The 26,988-nt window shown below is 42.3% G+C and overlaps 1 protein-coding gene across 3 annotated transcripts in view; it reads right to left on the bottom strand.

Moving 5' to 3' along the window:
- bcl2b (BCL2 apoptosis regulator b) overlaps positions 1 to 26,988 on the bottom strand; it is a 124,783-nt gene that overhangs the window by 37,028 nt on the left and 60,767 nt on the right. The window contains exon 2 of one of the 3 annotated variants that reach the window (XM_078420294.1): positions 23,133 to 23,237. The exons of the other annotated variants lie outside the window; for them this stretch is intronic. Coding sequence (XP_078276420.1) covers positions 23,172 to 23,237 — 66 coding nt within the window. The 3' untranslated portion in view covers positions 23,133 to 23,171. Of the gene's footprint in view, positions 1 to 23,132; positions 23,238 to 26,988 lie in introns of those variants that run through there. 3 annotated transcript variants of the gene reach the window in all.

The raw sequence follows: 26,988 nt of genomic DNA, 5'->3' as shown, positions 1-26,988 counted from the left end.
CAAAGCACAAATATTTTGTTTCCTGGTTTATCTGTCCCTATTGTATCTGATCAGGTAACAAGCCTTTCCACACTGATGCCTTTGAAGGTCTTCTTTCTTCCATGAAAGAATGGGTCGACTGGGCATGTATGATGAAAGAATGGGTCAACTGGGCTCGTATTCACTGGAATTTAGGAGAGGGGATCTTATAGAAACATATAAAATTCTTAACCAGGGGTCACAGTTTAAGAATAATGAGTAGACCATTTATGACTGAGTTGACAAAAACCTTTTCACCCAGAGAGTTGTGAATCTGTGGAATTCTCTGCCACAGAAGGCAGTGGAGGCTAATTCACTGGATGTTTTCAAGAGAGAGTTAGATTTAGCTCTTATGGATAAAGGAATCAAGGGATTTATTCACAAAATGCTGGAGTAACTCAGCAGGTCAGGCAGCATCTTGGGAGAGAAGGAATGGGTGACGTTTCGGGTCGAGACCCTTCTTCAAGGGATATGGGGCAAAAGCAGGAACGGGGTACTAATTTTAGATGATCAGCCATGATCATATTGAATGGTGGTGCTGGCTCGAAGGGCCGAATGGCCCATTCCTGCACCTATTTTCTATGTTTCTTAAACTTAGTTGCCCCTTGACTGCATCTCATCTATTAACCACACCAGTTATCATCCCATCTCCTCCTGGTCAGGGCTAGGATAGAGCTCCTCTGGTACTCACTTTCCACTCCAGCAACCTATGTATTCAATGGATCATTCTTCACAATTTGATCCACCTTCAAAGAAATTCCACAACCTGACGCAACTTCCATCAACTTCTTTGCAACTCACTATTTCCATTTTCCATCAACCTTTCCCCTGCTCATTGCACACATTACACAGGAATGCCTGCTTGACATGATGAATAAACATCTTTCATATCTACCAGCTTCAGTGTCTCCAGAGACTCAGTTCACAGTCACAACAATTTCCATCTTTAATTTTTTTTTCATAGCAGTATCTTTTTTAAATATTTTTGAAATACAAAGGTGTCATAATTTTGCCACTTGTTTTACAAGGAAAGAAAAACTACTTTGGTCTGCTAATGATAAAAATTCATGGATCTTAGAAACTTTCAATAATTGGAGAAAGCAAAAAACCCCAGTGTATAAAACTGCATACTCTGCCAATGAATTCCTTATGGAATACTGCATTGAACTAAAAGAATACCCTAAAACCTGCTTCGCTTCTGAATGCAATACCTCCTGGCCCATATAGTATGGGAGCAGGGTGACTGAAATAACCAACCAATGGCTAGACACTTTCAATATCTTGTGGTTCTTTAAAAGTGATTTAATTTCTGATACTTATTGCCTTAATGTTTTCTTGACCACGCCGTCAGCTGTTAATCCAACAAGTTTGTTTTTCCTTGTTCAACGCATCTCCATGGAAATGTGGGTTGTGGGTGTTATAGAGGATTGTTCCAGAAGGTGATTGAATAGATTTTGCCAAGAACTACCAGACCATGAAATGCAATTTGCAGAATTCGGAAATGTGGAATAAATGGTTAAAATAGAATGAACCACATGTTTCCCCATGTCTATTTCTAATAATACTTGCACTTTCATCAGGACCCTGGATCGTAATTAATAAATTGGATCTTTCCAGGCAACGAGATATCTAGGTTAAACAAGTCCATTATTTTTCTGCCTGAGGAGAGGTCTATCAGAAGGAATGAACAAAGTGCCTCAAGCATTCTACATGTGAAGGTAAATCCAAAAATGTAATTAAAACATTAATGTTTATAAACTAACAAAATATTTTCTGCACAAGTACATTTCCCCTGCCTACTCAAAAGTGCGATTCAGAAACTAGGAAACTCTTGTTATGAACTTCAGGGAATTTCTCCCCATTTAGAAAATACTGAAAATTGTGGGTGGAAGTGTTAATGTAGGTGTTTTTTTTATTTAAATCGCCTCCCACTCAACTTGAAAGGACAGCCCCTGATCACCTCTTTCACCGTGTAACAGTATAATGGAATTTCCATTTACAGACAGGCTAGTAGGAATGAAGCACAACAGAAGTGAAACTTAAAATACTCAATACAGCAGCGAGTACTGAAAAAACAGTTCAGCATGGGACTGCACATGCTACAGAAGAGGAAGACTTGCTGATTCTCGCTTTTAGTCTTGGTGACGCGATCCAAGATGGCGCTGTCTTAATTAATTAGAGTGACCTGTGCTTGGAACATCACTTCATATCCCACACATAGCTCTTTTGTACAAAGGCAGAGGCTAAAACAAACAACACATTGTGACAAGTTGGAAGAAATACATTTATTAAAATACAAATACTATGCTGTTCAACATACATTTATGCAACAATTTCAAACAAGGATCAGCAAAAATGACATGTACCTAATTTCCAGGAATTTCCTGACAAGTTGATAAGATTAGAGTTCCTGCCCATTCCTTTCAAGAGAAAATAATGGTTCGGCAAAAAGCTTCCGCAGGGATTCCCTTGTCATGCTCTGAGACTAGTCCAGTTCTTTTTTTTAAGATGAGAAGTGGTGGTGGTCGAGCCAGCATGTATTGCCCATCTCAAAGTGCCCCAGTGAAGGTGGTGGACATCCACCTTGAACTCTTGGCGAAAGTGCTCCCCAAATGTTCCTTGCCAAAAGGCCGAATGGAGAGCACCGGGATTTAGACCCAGTGACAATGAAGAAATGGCAAACTATTTCCAAGTCAGGATGGTGTGAAATTTGGAGGTCAACTTGCAAGTGATGATGTTACCATGCATCTACTCTCCTCTATCTTCTTGCGAATGTTGTCGTGAGATGGAGTATTATATCATTCTCCAAACATAACTTGAGGTTGGGGTGTCAAATAGCAAATCATTGTCTGCAGAATTCCCAATCTCTGACCTACTCTCAAGTCAAGTCAAATCAAATTGAGTTTATTGTCATATGCATGCATGCTGTGAGGTAAATCACAATGAAAATCTTGCCTGCAGCCGCTGTGTTTATGTGGCCGATCCAGTTGTGTTCGCAGTGTCACAACTGGATCAGCCACTTACACATATTGTTGTGATCCTCATGATATAAACATAGCACAAAAAGTAAGGAAATTTGTGTTTGGTAGATTATTTCTTTGTTGTAACAATGCTTCTTGGCAATAAATCTTATATCGTTGGAAAGCCTGTTTATTTCCCTTTTAAATGGTGCCACATTTGTAAGGAACGTGCATTTGTGGGATGAGCAGCAGAGCTGAGTATGTGGGTTGCGCCAATGCCAAACAGCTTATTCTGCCATTGACTCTTGTTCGGTGTTGTTTGGTGGATTGGATGATTGAAGTCTGAAGAAACAAGACATATTGGCAATTTAACAATTTATTCATTTAATAAACAGGAGCCTCAGTAGCGTGTGGAAGAACCATACACAGCCACAACAGCCTGGCACCTCCTCCTCATGCTGGTCACCAGCCTGGTCACACACTGTTGTGGGATGGCATTCCATTCTTCAACCAGCATTTGTCGCAAGTCAGCCAACGTGGTTGTGTTGGTCACTCTGGCACGAACAGCACGCCCAAGCTGATCCCACAAGTGTTCAATGGGGTTGAGGTCAGGACTGCTGGCAGGCCATTCCATCCTCTCCACTCCCAAATTCTGGAGGTAGTCTCTGAGAAACCCTGCTCTGTGGGGGCGAGCATTATCATCTTGGAGGATAGAGTTCGGTCCCAGACTGTGAGATATGGGATTGCCACTGGTTGCAGAATCTCATCTCGATATCTCTCTGCATTGAGATTGCCTCCAATGATGACAAGCCTCATTTTTCCAGTGAGGGAGATGCCGCCCCACACCATCACACTGCCTCCACCAAAAGATGTTACTCTATCGGTGCAGCAATCAGTATAGTGTTCTCCGCGTCTTCTCCACACTTTGACCCTATGATCCAACTGCCGTAGGCAGAATCTGGACTCATCGCTGAACATAACGTTCCTCCACATGTTCAGGTTCCAGTGCACGTGTTGCCGACACCAGCGCAAACGGGCCTGACGGTGAAGGGCAGTCATGGCAGGCCTCCTGGCAGCCCTATGAGACCGGAGATCGGCTGCGTGCAGTCTGTTCCGAATTGTCTGGGCAGAGAGCCGTCGGCCATATCGTCCTGCAAACCTTGACTGCAAATCTGTAGAAGACAGCCTACGGTTCCTAAGTGCTGACAGGGTGAGGAAACGGTCTTCTTCGGGTGTCGTCTTCTTGGGACGCCCACTTCGCGGCCTGTCTCTGACATCCCCCGTTATATGGAACTTGGCGTTCACTTTGAAGATGGTACTAGGGCTCACTCCAAATAATGCTGCAACTTGGTTTTGCGGAACACCAGCTTGAAGTTGCCCTATCGCACGGGCCCTATCCAGATCAGTCAAACGTGGCATGCCGATTCTTGGAGCAGACACCTACTGACCACTGTAGCAGGGCCCATGCTCACAGATGCTGCCAATCAGGTGCCAATCAGGCACCTGATTGTCAGCACCTGGGGGTACCAGAAGCTCAAAATAAGAGTCAATAGCAACAACAGAATAAGCTGTTTGGCATTGGCAGAGAAGATTTGGCAAATTTTTCATGGGCGCAACCCATATACTCAGCTCTGCTGCTCATCCCACAAATGCATGTTCTTTACAAATGTGGCACCATTTAAAAGGGAAATAAACAGGCTTTCCAACGGTATAAGATTTATTGCCAAGAAGCATTGTTACAACAAAGAAATAATCTACCAAACACAAATTTCCTTACTTTTTGTGCTATGTTTAGATAGCAGGAATCTTGATAAGGCAATAACACAAAGTCAAGACAGCCATTGGGTGGGGGGTGGAGAAAGAGGAAATTGGTCATTGGTTGACACTTTGATGGTGTGAATGTTACTTGGAATTCATCAGTTCATGGCTGAATGTTAACTTGTTCTAGCTGGACACAAGTGTGGATTGCTTCACTTGTTGAAGAGAAGCAACAGCATTGAACATATCATAATCAGCAATGAACTTCCATACTTCTGACCTTGAGTCATTGCTGAAGCCTGTAGGCCTGATGAACTTGTGTAGTGCTGATTTGGGGCTGAGATTATTGGTATTCATCAGCCACACCATACATCGATCAGCCAAAACATTATGATCACCGACAGGCGAGTGAACAGCAAGTGAACAGTCAGTTCTTGAAGTTATGTGCTGGATGTAGGAGAAATGGGCAGGAGTAAAGACCTGAGCTACTTTGACAAGGGCCAAATTGTTATGGCCAGACAACTGGGTCAGAGCATCTCTAAAACGGCAAGGCTTGTGGGATGCTCCCGGTCAACAGTGACGAGTACTTACCAACAGTGGTCCAAGGAGGGACAAACCACAAACCGGCGACAGGGTGTTGGGCGCCCAAGGCTCATCGATGCGCGAGGGCAATGAAGGCTATCCCGTCTGGTCCAAACCGACTGTGGGAAGACGGTAGAGGGATGCGCTGGGCAATGTTCTGCTGGGAAACCCTGGGTCCGGCCATTCACGTGGATGTCAATTTGACACATGTCACCTACCTAAACATCGTTGCAGACCAAGTACACCTTCATGGCAATGGTATTCCCTGATGGCAGTGGCCTCCTTCAGCAGGATAATGCACCCTGCCACACTGCACACATTGTTCGGGAATGGTTTGAGGAACATGATGAAGTGTTCATGGTGTTGCCATGGCCTCCAAATTCTCCACATCTCACTCCGATTGAGCATCTGTGGGGTGTGGTGGAAATGTAGGAAAAAAACTGCAGATGCTGGTTTAAATTGAAGGTAGACACAAAATGCTGGAGTAACTCAGCTGGTCAGGCAGCATCTTGGGAGAGAGGGAATGGGTGACGTTTCGGGTCGAGACCCAACTTCAGACTGATGTCAGGGGAGGGGGCGGGACAAAGATAGGAGGTTGTAGGAGACAGGAAGACTAGTGGGAGAACTGGGAAGGGGGAGGGGAAAGAGGGACAGAGGAACTATCTGAAGTTAGAGAAGTCAATGTTCATACCGCTGGGGTGTAAACTGCCCAAGCGAAATATGAGATGCTGTTCCTCCAATTTGTGCTGGGCCTCACTATGACAATGGAGGAGGCCCAAGACAGAAAGGTCAGATTGGGAATGGGAGGGGTAGTTGAATTGTTGAGCCACCGGGAGATCAGGTCGGTTAAGGCGGACTAAGCGAAGGTGTTGAGCGAAACGATCGACAAGCCTGCGCTTGGTCTCGCCAATGTAGAGAAGTTGACATCTGGAACAGCGGATACAATAGATGAGGTTGGAGGAGGTGCAGGTGAACCTCTGCCTCACCTGGAAAGACGGTTTGGGTCCTTGGAAGGAGTCGAGGGGGGAGGTAAAGGGACAGGTGTTGCATATCTTGCGGTTGCAGGGCAAAGTACCTGGGGAGGGGGTGGTTTGGGTGGGAAGGGACGAGTGGACCAGGGAGTTACGGAGGGAACGGTCTCCGCGGAAAGCAGAATGGGGTGGAGATGGGAAAATGTGGCCAGTAGTGGGATCCCGTTGGAGATGGCGGAAATGTTGGAGGATAATTTGTTGTATACGACGGCTGATGGGGTGGAAGGTGAGGACAAGGGGGACTCTATCCTTGTTATGAATGGGGGGAGGGGGACCAAGAGCGGAGCTGCGGGATATAGAGGAGACTCTAGTGAGAGCCTCATCTATAATGGAAGAGGGGAACCCCGTTTCCTAAAGAATGAGGACATCTCTGATGCCCTAGTGTGAAACACTTCATCCTGGGCGCAGATGTGGCGTAGACAGAGGAATTGGGATTAGGGGAGAGAGTTTTTGCAGGAAACAGGGTGTGAAGAAGTGTAGTCAAGATAGGCATGGACGATAGACAAGACCGATCCACGGCAGCTCCACCTCGCAACTTACAGGACTTGAAGGATCTGCTGCTAATGGTTTGGTGCCAGATACCATAGGACACCTTAAGGGGTCTTGTAGAGTCCATGCCTCGGCTGGTCAGCGCTGTTTTGGCGGCAGACGGAGGACCAACAGCATATTAGGCAGGTGGTCATAATGTTTTGGCTGATCGGTGTATTTCTTTGCACAAGAAACTACTCCAATCAATAGAGTATTTTCCTCTTGATACCACTGATTTCAGGTTTACAATTGTTCCCTCACATCAAAAGGCAATCACTCTCACTTCACCTCTGAATTTGGTTCTTCCGTCTGCGTTTCTACCATGGCTTTAATGTGGTCTGGCAAAACCCACAATGGTTATCTGTAACAAGTTACAGGCAGCAGGAATAAAGTCTTAACCTGTCTAACCTTTCCCTGTACCTCAGGCCCTAGAGTCCTGACAACATCCTCACAAATCTTCTTTGCACTCTTTCAGCTTTATAGCATTCCTTCCTTTAGCAGGGTGACCAAAACCGAACACAGTACTCCAAATGCAGCCTCACGAAAATCTTGTACAACTGCAACACAACCGCATCAAGCATTATTGTTATTCTTCTAACTTTCTTTTGGAAGTTCCTCCTCTTTCCATTTGACCACTTCAGGCTTATTTGTCTCATTCAAGTTGGATACTCACTGCGGCTCACAATGTGGACAATGCTGTCTAATGAACCACAAATTGGATCAACAAGTCAGACTGAGAATTCTACACAAGCTAGCTTCATAGACAAGAGCAACAATTATGGCAAGCTCATCTCAAGAGACAGATCCAACAAGAGACCGTTTCCTCCATGATCGTGATTCAAGTTCGGATGTTATGTTACAGTTGTACAGGACATTGGTGAAGCCACATTTGGAGTATTGTGTTCAGTTGTGGTTTCCTTGTTGTAGACTAAAACGTTATTCCTTGGAGTGCAGGAGGGGTGCTCTTATAAGATATGTTTAAGATCATGAGAGGGATAGGGTAAACGTACAGGGTCTTTTTCCTCAGAGAAGCTGAATCAAGAACCAGAAGATATGGGTTTAAGATGAGAGGGAAAAGCTTTAATAGGAATCTGAGGGGCAACTTTTTTGCACAAAAGGTGGGGGAATATAGAACACAAGCTGCCAGAGGAAATAGTTGAAGCAGGTACTATCACAACATTTAAAATGCATTTGGAGAGGTACATGGATAGGAAAGGTTTAGAAGGATATGGGCCAAATGCAGGCAGGTGAGTCTAGTGGAGAGGAGGCACCTTGGTCGGCATGGACAAGTTGGGTCAGTTTCCATGCTGTATGATTCTATGACTCCAATAAATCTGTCAGATAACACTTTTTAATTGCCAAAGAAGTAACCAAATTACTAACATATTGCCCAAATATTCTGCCACTGGATTTTAATTCGGTGCTCAAATAACGTTTGTATATTAAGATATTAACCATGCACAATCTGATTTTTGGCTCATTTAAACAGTTATGGGGAAGACAGTCCAATTAACATCATTAATAATTTGCTGTTTCTGAAACATTTTTGACCCTTTCTTTTAAATGTAGCTCAGTATTCTTTGAATGGATAGAAGACTTAGGCAGTGTTTACATCGAAGTGGGTTCACGCGCAAAGCAAATGGAGAACTGAATTTAACCAATAAAACACAAGTGAAGAGTCTTGAAAAGAAAGGTCTCATTAAAAATGACATAATGCTCTTTTAATTCAAACTGAGCAATAATCTTATTTAGCCACATGCTCATCAGATAACCACATTGCAAACCAATGTTCTAGAAAATTCACTAGTTTTAGACACAACAGGAAACACTGTCAAGTATTTTAAGCTTGAGCCAAAAACGCATGACCATTAATACACGCATTCAGTAGTTTGTGGGTAGCCGACTACGAGTATTCAATTACACCACATATGTACAACACACAATAGAATTCTCTCATTAGCTGATGTCAACAAAGATGATGGTTCTTCCGAGCTGGACTCCCAAACTTGACATCCTCCATCATCCCCTTCACCCAAACATGAGTCAACTGTTTCATAAACCAAAATAAATCAATGCCAGCTGCTATGGACTAGAGGAGCACCTTAGCAGCAGGGGGACACCTCGATGCTGTATGCTTAGCCCCCTACTCTCCTCACTCTACACTCACCACCCATGTAGCCAGACACAGTCCCAACTCCATCACCATTGTTTGAAGATTTGGAGATGACGATGAGTCACAGTATAGGATGGAGATCGATTCACTGACTGACCAAATGTTGTCAGAAAAACAACCTTGCTCTCAATATCAATACTACCAAGGAACTGATTGTTGACTTTAGAAGAGAATGGACAAGGAACTACAAACCTGTCTTCATTGACAGGACAGTGGTGGAGAGAGTTAAAAACTTCAAACTCCTAGGTGTGCATATCTCTGAAGATCTGTCCTGGACCCAGCACATTGATGCAATCATTAAGAAAGCCCACCAACGCCTCTACTTCATTAGAAGATAGAGGAGTTTCAGAATGTCAACGGAAACTCTCTTGAACTTCTACAGGTGTGCAGTAGAGAGCATATTGAGTGGTTGCATCACAGCCTGGTTTGGCAATTCATATGCCCAGGAACGAAGAACTTTGCAAAAAGTGGTAAACACTGCACAGTCCATCATGGGTACAGACCTCCCCATCATTGAAGGGATCTACAAGAGTCACTGCCTCAAAAAGGCAGCCAGAATCATTAGAGACCCACACCGCCCACCATGGCCACACTCTCATTTCACTCCTGCCATAAGGAAGGTGGTATAGGAGCCTGCAAACTGTAATGTCCAGGTTCAGGAGCAGCTTTTCCCCCCACAGCCATCAGGCTATGAAACACTTCAACCTCCAAATAAGCTCCAAACTACATAGAGTTGGGGCCATTATTTTTTGGCTTTGCACTTTTATTGTTTGCTTGTTTGTTCCGTTTTGGACCATGTGACAATAAGACAATAAGAGTGGTGAAGGTGTGGAATTCTCTGCCTAAGAAGGCAGTGGAGGCCAGTTCGTTGGATGCTTTCAAGAGAGAGCTGGATAGAGCTCTTAAGGATAACGGAGTGAGGGGGTATGGGGAGAAGGCAGGAACGGGGTACTAATTGAGAGTGATCAGCCATGATCGCATTGAATGGTGGTGCTGGCTCGAAGGGCTGAATGGCCTACTCCTGCACCTATTGTCTATTGACCCTCAACTCTTGTTAAAACCTTAACATTAATTGAAATGTTACATCCATGCTTACTGTGTTTATTATATTTTAACTAAATATTAAATTTGTTTGAGAACTTGACATTTTCAATAAGAGAAAATATACAGCCAAAAAATGCCAAAGGCCTTGTGTATGTGCCAATTCTGAATTTTGTTTAAGTATTCACTTCATTGGACCTTGGACTGGTGTCTGGATGCACAGAGAAGAAATACAGGGTTCATTCTTGAGCAGCTGGTGGCAGTGGAGGAGGCAGGAAAGAAGTTGCTAAAATGTAAATGCACAAAACTGAAATAAAATCAATCCTGTGTTGGCCGAGCCTGGAGCGGTATCAACAGCTGTTCTTCCTGCTCAAGCATTGTGGAATAGAGACAGAGGATCTACAAAACAATACAATACAATACATCTTTATTGTCATTGTACAGGGGTACAACGAGATTGGGAATGCGCCTCCCATACGATGCAATAAATTAATTAGCTAGTCAGTATTAATTTAAACAAACCAATGAAACAAATTAGAACAGTTTTAAAACAGAATAAAATGCAAGTAGATCTGTGCCGGTTCACTGTGCGATGTGACCATCCAGCTCAGCAGGACCGGTTCATAGCAGCTATGGCCCTGGGGATGAAGCTGTTCCTGAGTCTGGAGGTGCGGCAATAGAAGGCCTTGTATCATCTGCCCGATGGTAGAAGTTCGAACAGACTGTCGCAGGGGTGTGAAAAAGTCTTTGTGGATGCTGGTGGCTTTTCTGAGGCATTGTGTGTTGTAGATGCCCTCCAAGGCTGGTAGCTGTGTTCCGATGGTCCTCTGAGCTCTATGGACTACCTGCTGAAGAGCTTTCCTCTCTGCCTCTGTGCAGCTGAGATACCACACAGGGATGCCATGTGTTAGGATGCTCTCTATGGTGCAGCGGTTGAAGGTCGTCACCAGCTGTTGGGGTAGACCAGACTTTTTCAGTGTTCTTAGGTAGAACAGTCGTTGCTGTGCCTTCTTGACCAGCGCAGCAGTGCTATTGGACCATGTTAGGGCCTCCGAAATGTGAGTGCCCAGTAACTTGAAGCTGGACACTCTCTCCACACTGTCCCCGTGGATAAAGATCGGGGCGTATTCCCCGTTGTGTGACCTATGGAAGGTGACCTATAGGGGAGGGAGGGAGAGTGGGTGGTGGTAATGAGTTCAAATGGTTAATAAACAATATCGTATGCATCCAATCTTTGAAAGCATTAAGTGACTTAATACTGACCATAATATCAATGTTTTGCAAAAAAAGAGTTTTGTGTCGATACAAAATGCCTTATTACATACCAATGATTTGGACCGAGGCTTGTGGAATTTCTGTTAGAAAGCGATAATCTAGCTTGTATTGCAGCCTTGATTATATTATAGGCAGTTAAGCAGGCAAGAACATTGTTTAAAGTATTAAGTACATGTCATATCCTTTCTTTCTGAAGTGGTACTGGTGAACAAGTTGAATTCATTAAACATTAGTACTTTGGCTTCATCTACCATGTTTCAGTTAATAGCAAAACCTCTGCACTTCTACTGGTTCAGATGAGACACTGAATGAAAATCTCTCAGGGCAGAGAAGAGAAGCATAGGATTCTTCCAATGCAAACATTTTTCATCATTTACCCAAAACAACTAAGTTGTCACAGTGAACCTGTCACTTGATCATTGCTGCATGTCTCAGCACTCTACTTGCAAAGTCCACTTGCAGGACAACTCAAGCATCTTTGTCAGGGGGCAATTGAGATTTGCAAATGTGATTTAATCAAAAAATTGTGAGACCTACCAACACATCACTTCTTGTTAACGCCACAAACTCTGAAACAAGGTATCAAACATTACTGAAGCCAACAGTGATCAAATGAAAAACTGCAGATGCCAAAAAATCACAAACAAAAGCTGAAAATGCATAAAGTGCTCAGTAATTTAGCTGGCATCTGTGGGGAGGGAGAACCGGTCAATACTTTGGATCAAGGACTCTTCATCAGAACCAGAAATGTGAAAAAGCAAATGTGTGTTGAGTTGCAGAGATAGGAGGGGTGTAGAGAGCAAAGGGAATGCCCATGATATGGTGCAGAAGAAAACTGTCAAGATATCAGCAGTTAGCGACAAAATAAGAACTGAAACAGAAAATGCAGCCACATCTGAGGAGAGATAAAATGGTGCTTTCTTAGGTTCAATATTATCCTGAGAGGAGAAATGTTTCCTGAAAGGATGAGGTTGAGTTCCTCGAGTTTACTATGGAACAATGCAGGAGTCCAAAAATATAGAGGTTACATGGAGGCCGATTTTGCTCAAAGTTAGCAGAGCAAACTGACAGATGTCACAATCTGTCTACTCCAGGGAACAATGCAGTCACATGCCAAGGAACTGTTACTATGATGTACAGCTCACAGCAAATATGTACTTGCATATTTGACATTAAATTGGAAACAACGTAGCATCCGTTGCTACATTCGAATTTCATGCCATAAAATTTAAGCCACTGAGGTCAACGAACAGCATGAAGCAAGCTGTTGCTCATGTGCCATATGAATGCCCATGAATGGTTCAATGGTGCTTTGTTACGTGTACTCAGGTACAGTGAATTCATCTTTGTACACAGTTCAGTACAAGTATCACGACACATAAGCACTTAGATACATCACAGATAAGCATCTCAGCACACTCTTCCACTTGTCCTAAAGTCATGGTTTGATTTATTTCTTGTCACACGTACAGAGATATAGTGCAATGCTTGCTCTGCATGCTACTCAGTCAAATCACACATTACAGGAGTACAATAGATCCTTTTCTGGACAAGCGAGCAGAGAGTAGCCATGTCCCAGTGGCGTCTTGTAACTTTGTCTCTGAAAAGTAATGGGTGCCAATCTGTAGCAGCTGGAACATTGACTGTGGTAGGATGGCTTTGGCAGAACTGTGTACAACAGTGCAGCATATCTAATAGATTTTATTTTCCCTCCTTTCCCCTTAAACGCAACTTCATTATTTGACTCAACTATTCCATGTGTCGGACGGATGATGACAGTGATGTGACATTTGAAACATAGATGATGGATACGAAAGAAGAAGAAGTAACCAGCACACATGAACCACATTCCAGGCTATTTCCCCTGAATGATGGAATTTACATAATTGGAAACATTTGCTCTGGAGTTGGGGTTCTATGTTTTTCAATTGTATGAAGTTCTACCATAGTTTTAAAAGAGTTATGTCAGGTTATCACTCAATAATTTTCTTATCGATACAGAAGAACTCCAGCCTGGGTGGACTTTCTGGGGATGAAACCATTTCTTTCAGTTTCAACCTATTTATACTGTTTATTTATACTGACCATTTATCACAAGGAATAATGGTGGGAATTTTCAACTTTGGTGATGACATTACAACAAACTATATTAATTTGGCTTCCTAATGAAGTTAAAAATTCTGAGAAACTTTCCTTTGGTGGTAAATCAAATTATAGATTTTCTTTTGTGGAGTGCAATGTGCTCTAGCTCACAGTACATTTGTGGCAACATAATCACAGCAATTTACTGATTAATCTGTCAAGTACGCAAAAGCTATTTGAAAGGGACTATTCCAGGAATCGTTGAAAAAGTAGAACAAAGAAAAAAAAACAAAGGATTTTTAGGACAGTGGCACAGTGCTTGACAGTGACCTTTAACAAAGCTGCCCACAAAGATCTTGAAGCTGAAAATTTCCCCTTTGTTTTAACACTGTGTGCAGCATCTGGTTGGGACGGTGTGCACAGAGCAAGAAACTTTAACGGGGCAAGGGTAATGGTGCAATGCTTAACTAAATGATATAAACAAAATTAATTCAGACAGACATAGCAAGTGAAGTGACCTGCCTCGGCTGTAATATGTAGGAGCTTTTGGAAACTATTCTAATTTGTAGTAAGTGTCATTAGCTCAGTGTAAGTGTCTTTAGCTGAAGTGCCATTCCAAGATTTAGCCACCACAAGGTTGACAAAGTGACTGGGAACTAGAAGTTCAAATCTCTTGGCACCGTACAATTAATCAGTCAAAGGTAACAAGAGGGTGTGATTATGAGGAAGATATAGGGATCAGAAGGTAGAGTTGGAGGAGTCCAAAGCCCTGAACTTGCTGAACATAGAAACATAGAAACATAGAAAATAGGTGCAGGAGTAGGCCATTCGGCCCTTCGAGCCTGCACCGCCATTCAATATGATCATGGCTGATCATTCAGCTCAGTAGCCTGTACCTGCCTTCTATCCATACCCCCTGATCCCTTTAGCAAAAAGGGCCACATCTAACTCCCTCTTAAATATAGCCAATGAACTGGCCTCAACTACCTTCTGTGGCAGAGAATTCCACAGACTCACCACTCTCTGTGTGAAGAAATGTTTTCTCATCTCGGTCCTAAAAGACTTCCCCCTTATCCTTAAGCTGTGACCCCTGGTTCTGGACTCCCCCAACATCGGGAACAATTTTCCCGCATCTAGCCTCTCCAACCCCTTAAGAATTTTATATGTTTCTATAAGATCCCCCCTCTGTCTTCTAAATTCCAGCGAGTACAAGCCCAGTCTATCTAGTCTTTCCTCATATGTAAGTCCCGCCATCCCAGGGATCAATCTGGTGAACCTTCTCTGTACTCCCTCTAAGGCAAGAACGTCTTTCCTCAGGTTAGGAGACCAAAACTGCACACAATACTCCAGGTGCGGTCTCACCTAGGCCCTGTACAACTGCAGCAGAACCTCCCTGCTCCTAAACTCAAATCCTCTTGCTATGAATGCCAACATACCATTCGCTTTCTTCACTGCCTGCTGCACCTGCACGCTTGCTTTCAATGACTGGTGCACCATGACACCCAGGTCACGTTGCGTCTCCCCTTCTCCCAATCGGTCACCATTCAGGTAATACTCTGCTTTCCTGTTCTTGCCGCCAAAGTGGATAACCTCACATTTATCCACATTATATTGCATCTGCCATGCATTTGCCCACTCGCCTAATCTATCCAAGTCACTCTGCAGCCTCCTAGCATCCTCCTCGCAGCTAACACTGCCACCCAGCTTCGTGTCATCCGCAAACTTAGAGATGTTGCATTCAATTCCCTCGTCCAAATCATTAATATACACTGTAAATAACTGGGGTCCCAGCACTGAGCCTTGCGGTACCCCACTAGTCACTGCCTGCCATTCCGAAAAGGACCCGTTTATTCCTACTCTTTGCTTCCTGTCCGCCAACCAATTTTCTATCCACCTCAACACTGAACCCTCAATACCGTGTGCTTTAAGTTTGTACACCAATCTCCTATGTGGGACCTTGTCGAAGGCCTTCTGAAAGTCCAGATATAACACATCGACTGGTTCTCCCTTATCCACTCTACTAGTTACATCCTCGAAAAATTCTATAAGATTCGTCAGACATGATTTGCCTTTGGTAAATCCATGCTGACTTTGTCCGATGATTTCTCCACTTTCCAAATGTAATGCTATCACATCTTTAATAACTGACTCTAGCATTTTCCCCACTACCGATGTTAGGCTGACTGGTCTATAATTCCCCGTTTTCTCTCTCCCTCCCTTTTTAAAAAGTGGGATTACATTAGCTACCCTCCAGTCCTCAGGAACTACTCCAGAATCTAAAGAGTTTTGAAAAATTATCACTAATGCATCCACTATTTCTGAGGCTACTTCCTTAAGCACTCTGGGATGCAGCCTATCTGGCCCTGGGGATTTATCTGCCTTTAATCCATTTAATTTACCTAACACCACTTCCCGACTAACCTGGATTTCCCTCAGTTCCTCCATCTCTTTAGACCCCCGGTCCCCCGCTATTTCCGGCAGACGGTTTATGTCTTCCTTAGTGAAGACAGAACCAAAGTATTTGTTCAATTGGTCTGCCATCTCCTTGTTCCCTATGATCAATTCACCTGTTTCCGACTGCAAGGGACCTACATTTGCCTTAACTAATCTTGTTCTCTTGACATATTTATAAAAGCTTTTGCAGTCTGTTTTTATGTTCCTTGCCAGTTTTCCCTCATAATCTATTTTCCCTTTCCTAATTAAGCCCTTTGTCCTCCTCTGCAGGACTCTGAATTTCTCCCAGTCCTCTGGTATGCTACTTTTGGCTAATCTGGAGGTTCTTACAACTTACAACTTACCCAAAGACCACAGAGTGGGCAACTAATCTACAGCACTATTGTAAAGGATTCTATTCAACTTGGGGGTGGAAAGGAACGTTTGGTTTTAGGAGGCAGAATAGTTAGTGGGATAATTTCTGTTCTCCGAACATTGAGTCCAAGTCCCAAAGGCTGTGTTGCCCACCAGATGCCAGGATCAACCACATCTGTTTTAGATTGGAGGAGTACGCCAGTTGTTGTGTTCAACTGGGGAACTCATCACATAGGTTACAGAAGAAACTCTGCTCAAGAAATAACAGTAGCTCAGGACCAAAATAAGCAGAATTTGGTCTGGTGTGGGCAAAATTCACAGGACAATGTCACCAGTCGCATTGGGACTGGCTTCACTTGGATCATGCCACGACCAGTGAATCAAATAAGTAAGGCTTTGGGCAAGGCTTTAAGCTAAACAAGGAGGAAATAAGTTGGATTGAGAGTAAAGTTAGAAAGTTACAGAGAACAGGCAAAGTAATTATATCTCAGCCACCGGGAGATCAGGTTGGTTAAGGCGGACTGAGCGAAGGTGTTGAGCGAAACGATCGCCGAGCCTGCATTTGGTCTCGCCGATGTAGAGAAGTTCACATCTGGAACAGCGGATACAATAGATGAGGTTGGAGGAGGTGCAGGTGAACATCTGCCTCTCCTGGAAAGACTGTTTGGGTCCTTGGATGGAGCCGAGGGGGGAGGTTAAGGGACAGGTTTCAGAGTACACGCCATGTGGAAAAATAACATTTTTTTCCTTCACTTTGTCCTATTCAGTTTCCATACAAACGGTAAATGGGCTTCCCAAAATGGTCCAAATTGGCATTTGGGAAAGTAAAGCCATCCGACTGAACCAGTAAGCTTTCTGAAAATTAATTGAAGAGATGTTCCTCACCACTAGCCCCCAAGAGCAATTTATTATAGTAACAATAAAAGTATTCTGATAGTTGACAAAAAGTGTTTGTAAAATAAGATAAAATACCCCAAATGCCAGAATAAAGCAGAAAAATTCTGACAACTAGTTCATCACCTGAAGAAACAGCTTATCTTAATTTTCCCCAGTTCTAACATTTTCTTATTTATTCCTGTTCTAATTAACCAGGTGAGCTGCCATCTTTTTGCTTATCTGCAGAAGCAGCTCAACGTATCATGTCCTTTTCTTCAGTGCAATACCAGGATTACTTCAGGTCATCTACAAGCTCCACAGAAGTCCCTGTAGTATACTTTACCTGGTATGAATAGCTTCAGCCACTTCCCTACATCAGCAGAGACTAGAGTGTGGTGAATTAGATTAACCACCGCACAAGATGGCCAAAGAAAATAAACAAACAGTCAACCACAGTGACTTCTGACTGCTGTTCATTTCCATCCGTTAGGGTTATTATCACTCTGAAGACTACTCATCATGAGCAACTCAAAAATCAGGGTGTGGACCTATATTTAAATATTTCCAGTGGTGGGTCTTCACTGATCTTCAGCGCAGCACAATAAATTTGCCCTCTCCACCTATACTAAACTCAATGTTATCCATTTTTTTCACCCCATTAAAAAAAACAGAAACCCTTTTGGAATATATTAATCGCACAATTTAATTAATGTCCATTTACCTTGAAAATTGGAGAAATAAAAATATCTTGAACAATAACAAGGGGGAAATGCTCATTTACTATGACCATCTAATATGCTCTCACAAATGAGTTACTCTCAATTGATTATGCACAATGTTATTTTTCTGTAGGAACAGATTACCATGAATCAGTCAAAAAGGGTTGATTTTCAAAATGGTGATATGTTTAAGCCATAACATTAGAGGGACGTTGACCCTTCAGAATTTAACATTCAAGTAGAAGCAGAACCACACCAACAAAGGCCTTGAAGTCACACAGCTATCACAATGCTAGCTCAGGTGGCAGGTGGCAGGGCTCCATTCCTGGCCCACATTGTTCCATTGGTCTTGAAACCAAATTTGTTTCTCGTCCAAATACCGGAGTTAATTTCAATTAATATTCTTTGATTAATCTTCTCAAGCAATAGAGTGCTAGTCAGTATTTTAGAAGTAAAAGAAAACACAACACCAGAGCACAAATGCAGAACATTTCCCATGCAGGTAACCTGCATGGATAGACAGCTCCACTGAACAGGTGAGGTGCAACTTACGAACAAAAAACAAGGAGAGAGGTCACACTGCAAAAAAATATTGTTTAGAAAGTGCTTCAAATAATTGTGCATGAAACTGAACAAGAAATCAAGCACTTATTATTTGACAAAGCAATATGACCAAATAAATGCAGCTGAAGGGGTATAACTTTTTTGGAAATGTTTGTATTCCATTTTGGAAAGTACACAGTTAAGCCCGAAGGATCACATTCATTATTGAACATCAATGAAGCAATGTTGAATTCTGATCAATGAATGAGTAAAGTTTAGAATTGCTTGACAAACTGGGAGGATATTCATAGCAAATTATTCACTTAACAATGAAGTTTCTAACAAACTTAAACAGCATCTCCCGTCTTGTGTTGTTTACAACCCAGATTAGAACACTTAAAGTGCAACAGATACACATGAGCTCTACAGAAAGTTCCAAGATGTGATCATTGATTGTATAGCATCAAAATCACCCAATTTCTTAGAATGAAGATAGCTACCACTACCGGTGTTCTTAGAGTTCAAGTAATGCAACTTAACTTTTCATCTAATTATAGCCAATGAAAACCTAAAGTTCAAGCTCACCTAGTCTACAACTATTTGTAGAGCCTGGATTTAAATGGTGAAATAGCAGAATTCACAGTTTAACATAAAAATCTCAGCTGCAGCAAAAGAGGATGACCCTTGCCTCCAATTACAACTTCTGTGGGACTAGTCAGCCAATAGAAGAGTTTTAAAATCAGCTTTTGTAAAAAGTCCCTTGCCTTTAAATAATTCTTCCTACCCCAGTTACAGTTTCAGATTGATTTTAAACTGAGACAACTTGATGCATGTCAAAAACAAACTTTCATAGTGAGAATCTACAAATAGATTCAAAGTATAAGCCCCAGCTCATGCATTCATGTCTAGTTTGCGCATAACATTGTAGTTGTAGTGTTAATCAGCAATTGTATCGTTGATTGAAAATATTGTTCTAGAAACACTGCTTTTGGTTCATATTAGACCATTCATTTACCATAATCTAGTCTTAGGATACAGACAAAAGTGGTTGGAGAAAGAACTGAAAACAAATTCAAAAAGCAAATGCAAAAAATAATCATTCAAAAGATATAATGTTTTTTGAATTATACAAACATTGTCATCATCGTGTATAAAAGTTCCTTTGAAAATGTACTCACTAAATGAAAGATCCTGTGTTGTCCAGAGACAACTTCAGAGCTTATTTCAAATAATGCCAGGCTGCAGCTAATTCCCACATGATAGGATAATAGCCAACATGAGACCAGAAATAGCTTCAACTCTTTACCTATTTCAGTTCCAGTTTGGGGCCAGCATATTTAAATTACATTTCCAGAGGCTCATTATCTCTTCGCAAGAAAATAATGATTGCTAGCATTTGAATTCTTTTTTTCCCTGGAAAGCTAACATTGACCCGTTTCCTTTATCATCCTTACTTTTTTGCATATTTTCCATTCATTTGTTCTTTATCTCTCAACATATCTCTCGAAGGTAGACACAAAATGCTGGAGTAACTCAGAAGGTCAGGGAGCATCTCGGGAGAGAAGGAATGGGTGACGTTTCGGGTCGAGACCCTTCTTCAGACTGATGTCGGGGAGGGGGTGGGACAAAGATAGGATGTAGTTGGAAACAGGAAGACTAGTGCGAGAACTGGGAAGGGGGAGGGGATAGAGAGGGAAAGCAGGGACTATCTGAAGTTAGAAGTCAATGTTCATACCACAGGGGTGTAAACTACCCAAGTGAAACGGCACCTCATATTTCGCTTGGGTAGTTTACACCCCAGCGGTATGAACATTGACTTCTCTAACCAGATAGTCCATGCTTTCCCTCTCTATCCCCTCCCCCTTCCCAGTTCTCCCACTAGTCTTCCTGTCTCCGACTACATCCTATCTTTGTCCCGCCCCTTCCCCTGATATCTGTCAGAAGAATCGTCTTGGCCCGAAACGTCACCCATTCCTTCTCTCCCGAGGTGCTGCCTGGCCTGCTGAGTTACTCCAGCATTTTGTGACTACCTTCGATTTAAACCAGCATCTGCAGTTTTTTTTCCTCCTCAATATCTCTCGTTTCCCTTTCCCCTGACTCTCAGTCTGAAGAAGGGTCCTGACCGAAAACGTCACCTATTCCTTTTCTCCAGAGACGCTGGTTGGCCCTTTGCGTTACTCCAGCTTTTTGTGTCTATCTTCTGCCAAAGGACATACTTGGTCTCTGTCCTATTTCATGCATTGCCATCATTAGCCACACCCCATTCCTGCTAAAACCATGCCCATTAAGGTCTCTTCAGATCTGGAAAAGTGAGAAAATGAAAATGTTTAAAAACATGTATAAAATATTAACTCTGTTTTTATCTCCATTGATATGCCTGACTTGCTGAGTGTTTCTGGCATCTTCTGTTTTTAATACAGAATGAGTTGCTCAGACCAGCAACTGAACATCCATCTTTATATCCTCCTCTTCCCTTACTTTAATTGGATCTATCCACTATAGAACTATTCAACTATTCCTAGTGTGCTTATGTAATGTCCTTTAAGTGAATCAATTCACTTGAAATATTTAGTTATCTCTTATCTGTTGACCTATTCTCTCTTCACACCTGGACTTCAGAAGATTTAATTATTTAAAACTACACTGAAGGAAATAAAGGCGTTCACTGTGGGTTCTTAATGACAATTAATTATTAATTTGGAAGATGCTTAGATCAAATCACTTACTGATACATAGATGTTGGAGACAATTGGTACTGCTGATGCTGGCTTACAAAATAAAACATACAACTCATTCTGTATTATTGGTATGGATACAGTGCATCTCTATATCTCTGGCGGCGCTGCCATAGCAGCTGCGGCTTACCTGCGGTCCATTTGTCTTTGTGTTTTGTTGTGTCTTAATTGTCGATGTGATGTTTGTGTACTATGTGTGGGTGTGTGGGGGAGGGGGGAACTGTAAAATTGTAAATATGTGTCCCTTCCGAACGGAGACCCGACCTTTGTTTTCTGGGTGTTGTCTCCGTTCCTGCTGCGGCCTACCATCGGCCCAACTCCTGGAGCTGGCGGCCTCCAGGGCTCTGGTTCGCAGAGCCCGCGGATCGGACTTACCATCAGCGGAGCCGGCCGTCTTCGGAGGCTGCGGGAGCGGCTGCGACTCGCCTTAGGCTCGGGCCGCGTGGATGCCGACATCGGGAGCTCCGGCAGCGGCAGCGTGTTCGCCCATCCCGGATCGCGGGGCTTGGGTCGCGGACATTTCACCTGCTGGGCGGGGGCTTCAATGTCGGGAGCCACGACCGCCCCGACGTGCAGCAACAGCGGCAGCGTGTTCGCCCGCCCCGGATCGCGGGGCTTGGGTCGGCCCGCTGCGGACCGTCCGGCGCAGCCTGGAACCACAACAGCCTGACCGCGGGAGAAGACGGCAGGGGAAGGGAAAAGACATTGTGGCCTTCCATCACAGTGAGGAGAGGACTGGAGGAGACTCACTGTGATGGATGTTTCTTTTTTTGTGTGTTTTTGGGGTTGTGTAATTTGCCTATTTTAATGCTTTATTGTGTAATCTGCCTATTTTAGTGCTTTTATTGTTGGACTGTGGGTGACTGAATTTCGTCAAAAAAACTTTTTTGGATGACAAATAAAGCTATCTTAAATCTTGAATCTTGAATCTTGGTGTAAACCAGCATCTACAGCTCCTTCCAACACAGGGAGTCATGTTTCTGTCTTCCCAATCTACAATTGGTGAAAAACTCTGTTCAGTACTCATGAATGACAGAAAAACAGATAATTTTATGATAAAGGCGGCGTGGTTGTGCAGAAGGGAGGCAGTGCTGATATAAAGCTTTCCAGCTCAAATGGTGGTAATAAGGGAGAGGAGCTGACAGATGGCAAATGTTAGAGATAAGATCGTTATTGCTGACATCCTGAAACACATTTGCAGCAGCCTGAGCTAACACAGAGGAAGCATCCAACTACAATTTATTTTGCTTAACTATAGTGTCAGTGTGCACTTATACTTTATTTCTCCTTGATCATTGCACTAAGGCTATAATCACAGCAGGTGATTAGCAAGAAAATTATATATACATGCAAATGGGAGTAAGGAAATCAAATGGCAATTCCATAGGACCTTGGTGAGACTGCACCGAGCCTTGGTTTTGCCATCTCCATCTACAACGTCAAAGAGCATCGAAACAGGCCCCTTGGCCCAGCTTCCCCACACCAACTAACGTCGCATCTACACAAGTCCCCCCTGCCTGTGTTTGGCCCATATCCCTTCAAACCTGTCCTAGCCATGTACCTGACTAATTGTTTCTTAAATGTTACAATAGTTCCTGCCTTAACTACCTCCTTTGGCAGCTCGTTCCATATACCCTCCACCCTCTGTGTGAAAATGTTACCCCTCAGATTCCTATTAAATCTTTCACCCTTCACCTTAAACTTACAGTGCCCTCCATAATGTTTGGGACAAAGACCCATCATTTATTTATTTGCCTCTGTACTCCACAATATGAGATTTGTAAAAGAAAAAAATCACATGTGGTGAAAGTGCACATTTTTATTAAAGGCCATTTTTATACATTTTGGTTTCACCATGTAGAAATTACAGCTGTGTTTATACATAGTCTCCCCCCCCCCGCGCCCCCATTTCAGGGAACCATAATGTTTGGGACACATGGCTTCACTGGCGTTTGTAATTGCTCAGGTGTGTTTAATTGCCTCCTGAATGCAGGTGTAACAGATCTCTCAGTACGTAGTCTTTCCATCATCTTTGGACAATTTTATTGCTGTTTATCAACACGAGGACCAAAGTTGTGACAAGGAAAGTCAAAGAAGCCTTTATGAGACTGAGAAACAAGAATAAAACTGTTAGAGACATCAGCCAAATCTTAGGCATACCAAATGTTTCTCAAATGTTTGGAACATCATTAAGAAGAAACAGAACACTGGTGAGCTTACTAATCGCAAAAGGACTGGCAGGCCAAGGAAGACCTCCACAGTTGATGACAGAAGAATTCTCTCTATAATAAAGAAAAATCCCCAAACATCTGTCCGACAGATCAGAAATACACTTCAGGAGTCAGGTGTGGATTTGTCAATGACCATTGTCCACAGAAGACTTTGTAAACAGAAATACAGAGGCTACACTGCAAGATGCAAACCACTGGTTAGCCGCAAAAATAGGATGGCCAGGTTACAGTTTGCCAAGAACCACAGTTCCGGAGAAAGGTCTTGTGGACAGATGAGATGAAGATTAACGTATCAGAGTGATGGCAAGAGCAAAGTATGGAGGAGAGAAGGAACTGCCCAAGATCCAAAGCATACCACCTCATCTGTGAAACACGGTGGTTGGGGTGTTATGGCCTGGGCATGTATGGCTGCTGAAGGTACTGGCTCACTTGTCTTCCTTGATGATGTAACTGCTGATGGTAGTAGCATAATGAATTCTGAAGTGTATGGACACATCCTATCTGCTCAAGTTCAAACCAATTCCCACAAAACTCATTGGCCGGCGATTCATTCTACAGTAAGACAATGATCCCAAACATACTGCTAAAGCAACAAAGGAGTTTTTCAAAGCTAAAAAATGTTCAATTATCATATCATATCATATCATATATATACAGCCGGAAACAGGCCTTTTCGGCCCTCCAAGTCCATGCCGCCCAGCGATCCCCGTACATTAACACAATCCTACACCCACTAGGGACAATTTTTTTTTTTTACATTTACCCAGCCAATTAACCTACATACTACCTGTACGTCTTTGGAGTGTGGGAGGAAACCGAAGATCTCGGAGAAAACCCACGCAGGTCACGGGGAGAACGTACAAACTCCTTACAGTGCAGCACCCGTAGTCAGGATCGAACCTGAGTCTCCGGCGCTGCATTCACTGTAAAGCAGCAACTCTACCGCTGCGTGATCTGAACCCAATTGAGCATGCCTTTTATATGCTGAAGAGAAAACTGAAGGGGACTAGCCCCTAAAACAAGCATAAGCTAAAGATGGGTGCAATACAGGCCTGGCAGAGCATCACCAGAGAAGACACCCAGCAACTGGTGATGTCCATGAATCGCAGACTTCAAGCAGTCATTGCATACAAAGGATATGCAACAAAATAGTAGACATGTCTACTTTCATTTACATGACATTGCTGTGTCCCAAACATTATGGTGCTCTGAAATGGGGACTATGTATAAACACTGCTGTAATTTCTACATTGTAAAACCAAAATGTATGAAAATGACCTTTATTAAAATCTGACAATGTGTACTTTAACCATATGTGATTTTTTTCTATCACAAATCTCAAATTGAGGAGTACAGAGGCTATTAAATAAATGATGGGTCTTTGTCCCAAACATTATAGAGGGCACTGTATGTCCTCTGATTCCCAATTCCCCTACTCTGAGCAAGAGACTCTGTGCGTCTACCAAACAATTCCTCTCATGATTTTATACACTGCTATAAGATCACCCCTCATCCTCCTGCGTTCTAAGGAATAGAAGCCAGGCCTACTCAACCTCTCCCTGTAACTCCCACCCCCTAGTCCTGGCAACATCCTCGTAAATCCTCTCTGAACCCTTTCAAGCCTGACAATATCTTTCCTGCAACATGTTGTCCAGCACTGAACAAAATACTCTAATTGCAGTCTCACCAAAGTCTTATACAACTGCAACATGACCTCCCAACTTCCATGCTCATTACTCTGCCCGATGAAGGCCAATGTGCCAAAAGCCTTTTTGACCACCCTATCTATCTGTGATGCCATCTTGAAGGATCCATGTACCTGCTGGCTCCTCTTTTCTGAAGTATTAATGTTATGCCCGTGACCTTCCTCAGCATCTCCTCTCCATAAAAAATGCTGAGGAAAGTCACAGGCATAACATTAATACTTCATACCCTTCACAAAGTTATCCATCTAATGCCTAAACCATTTCTTAGTTCCTATTACAATTTCTCATAGATATGTAATTTTTTGTTGCTTTCATACATTTTACAGTTATAGATCTTACAATCCTCCTTGTTATATTTCTTGCTTAATCTTATAATTTATCTTTTCCTTTAGCAATTTTTGCTTCCTCAAAATCTGCCAATCCTCACTTACTGCTGCTATCAACAACCTTAAATTCGTCTTTTAATCTAATATTATGTGCTTATTTCAGCACAGAACACAATTCCAGTGGAGTTTTTATTTCTCAACTGCCTTTGCAAATAAAATATTTTGTTAAATGCTTGCTATAATCTACTGAAACCTTTCAAATCTAATTTTGCACTCTATCTGTACAGAAATTGGCTTTATTTTTCCAATACTTGGGTTTCAAACTGATGTTTCAATCTGCAAATGCCAAAGGCTACTCTATAATAAAATTAACGATTATTCTATTTCATGACAGAAGGTTAAAGATATTTTGTTGCAGAAAACTTTCCTGATTGCATTCAATGAATGCATCTCCCAATCTCTTTTTGGGAATCTGGCCTGCCCAGTCCATTTGATAATTGAAGTTCCCCCATTGATCTTTGTATTATATTTGCCACTGCTTAACTTATTAATTAATTCTCTCTAATTATGATGCTGGTAAACCACTCCAACTTGCCTTTTTATTCCCCACCATCTTTTTTTTAAATCTGTTTTTCTGGGTCTAGATCATTCCCCACTGATGTCATCTTTTATCAGATATACTTCACCTGCTTTTCTGTACTGACTTACCTTTGTGTGGAATATTTAATTGTTAACCATGGTAACCATACAACCAAGTCTCTGTAAGAGCTTTTGGGTTAAATCTATTTATCTCTGAATGTTCAGCTTGTTTAGGATGCTTGGTGGGTTCAGATACCATCGCCAATTTTAAATTGTTCTATCACAGATGTACTATTACTATTAAACTTTACCAATTCATGTTTCATTCTATGTAGTATCTGCTATTTTCTTCTATGCCCTTGTTTTTGATTTGATCACTCAAAATAAATAGTGTTATTCTTGCCATCACTATTAGATGAATATACGAAAGTAACTAATTCAACACAAATTTTACAAATATTCACAAAATGTTACTGTTCAATTTAACGTATTTAAAAAATGACAAATTATAAATCAAACTTCAGCAGTTAAACTAAAACTCAACACAACCTCATCGGCGAATATCTCGTCAACATTTCAAATGTTGCAGTTAATAGTCTCCCACTCTCTGTTCCCCCACTAAGGTTTTGGTCATTTGTAAGTTTCGATGGATAGGCATAAGAATAACCTGTTCTTTCACTCATCCCACAGACCCACTGTATATTTACAAAGTATTCAGGTTTTGTTTCCTATGTTGACAATGATTGTTTTGTAATGCTAGAGAAAATAAAAGGGCACAGAGGCACTTAGCATTTACCAGATACAGTACGTGATGGAATCAAAAGTTGATAACCCTGCAAATATTTTAAACACAATAAATATCTTATTCAAAACATTTCCCAATCTTCTGAAATAATTTGGTGAAAACGGAACAAATTGTCATTCCATTATGCAAGAATAGTACAAAGGTGCACAAATTTAAGTTCATTATTACAATACCGAGAGACGGTTAATTGAGATTTGAGCTGACTTTTAGAG

Source organism: Rhinoraja longicauda, chromosome 2, assembly GCF_053455715.1.
Source record: "Rhinoraja longicauda isolate Sanriku21f chromosome 2, sRhiLon1.1, whole genome shotgun sequence".
In the NCBI taxonomy this organism is placed as follows: Eukaryota; Metazoa; Chordata; class Chondrichthyes; order Rajiformes; family Arhynchobatidae; genus Rhinoraja; species Rhinoraja longicauda.
The sequence above is the reverse complement of the archived record's forward strand: the minus strand, read 5'-3'. Positions and strand labels throughout refer to the sequence as shown.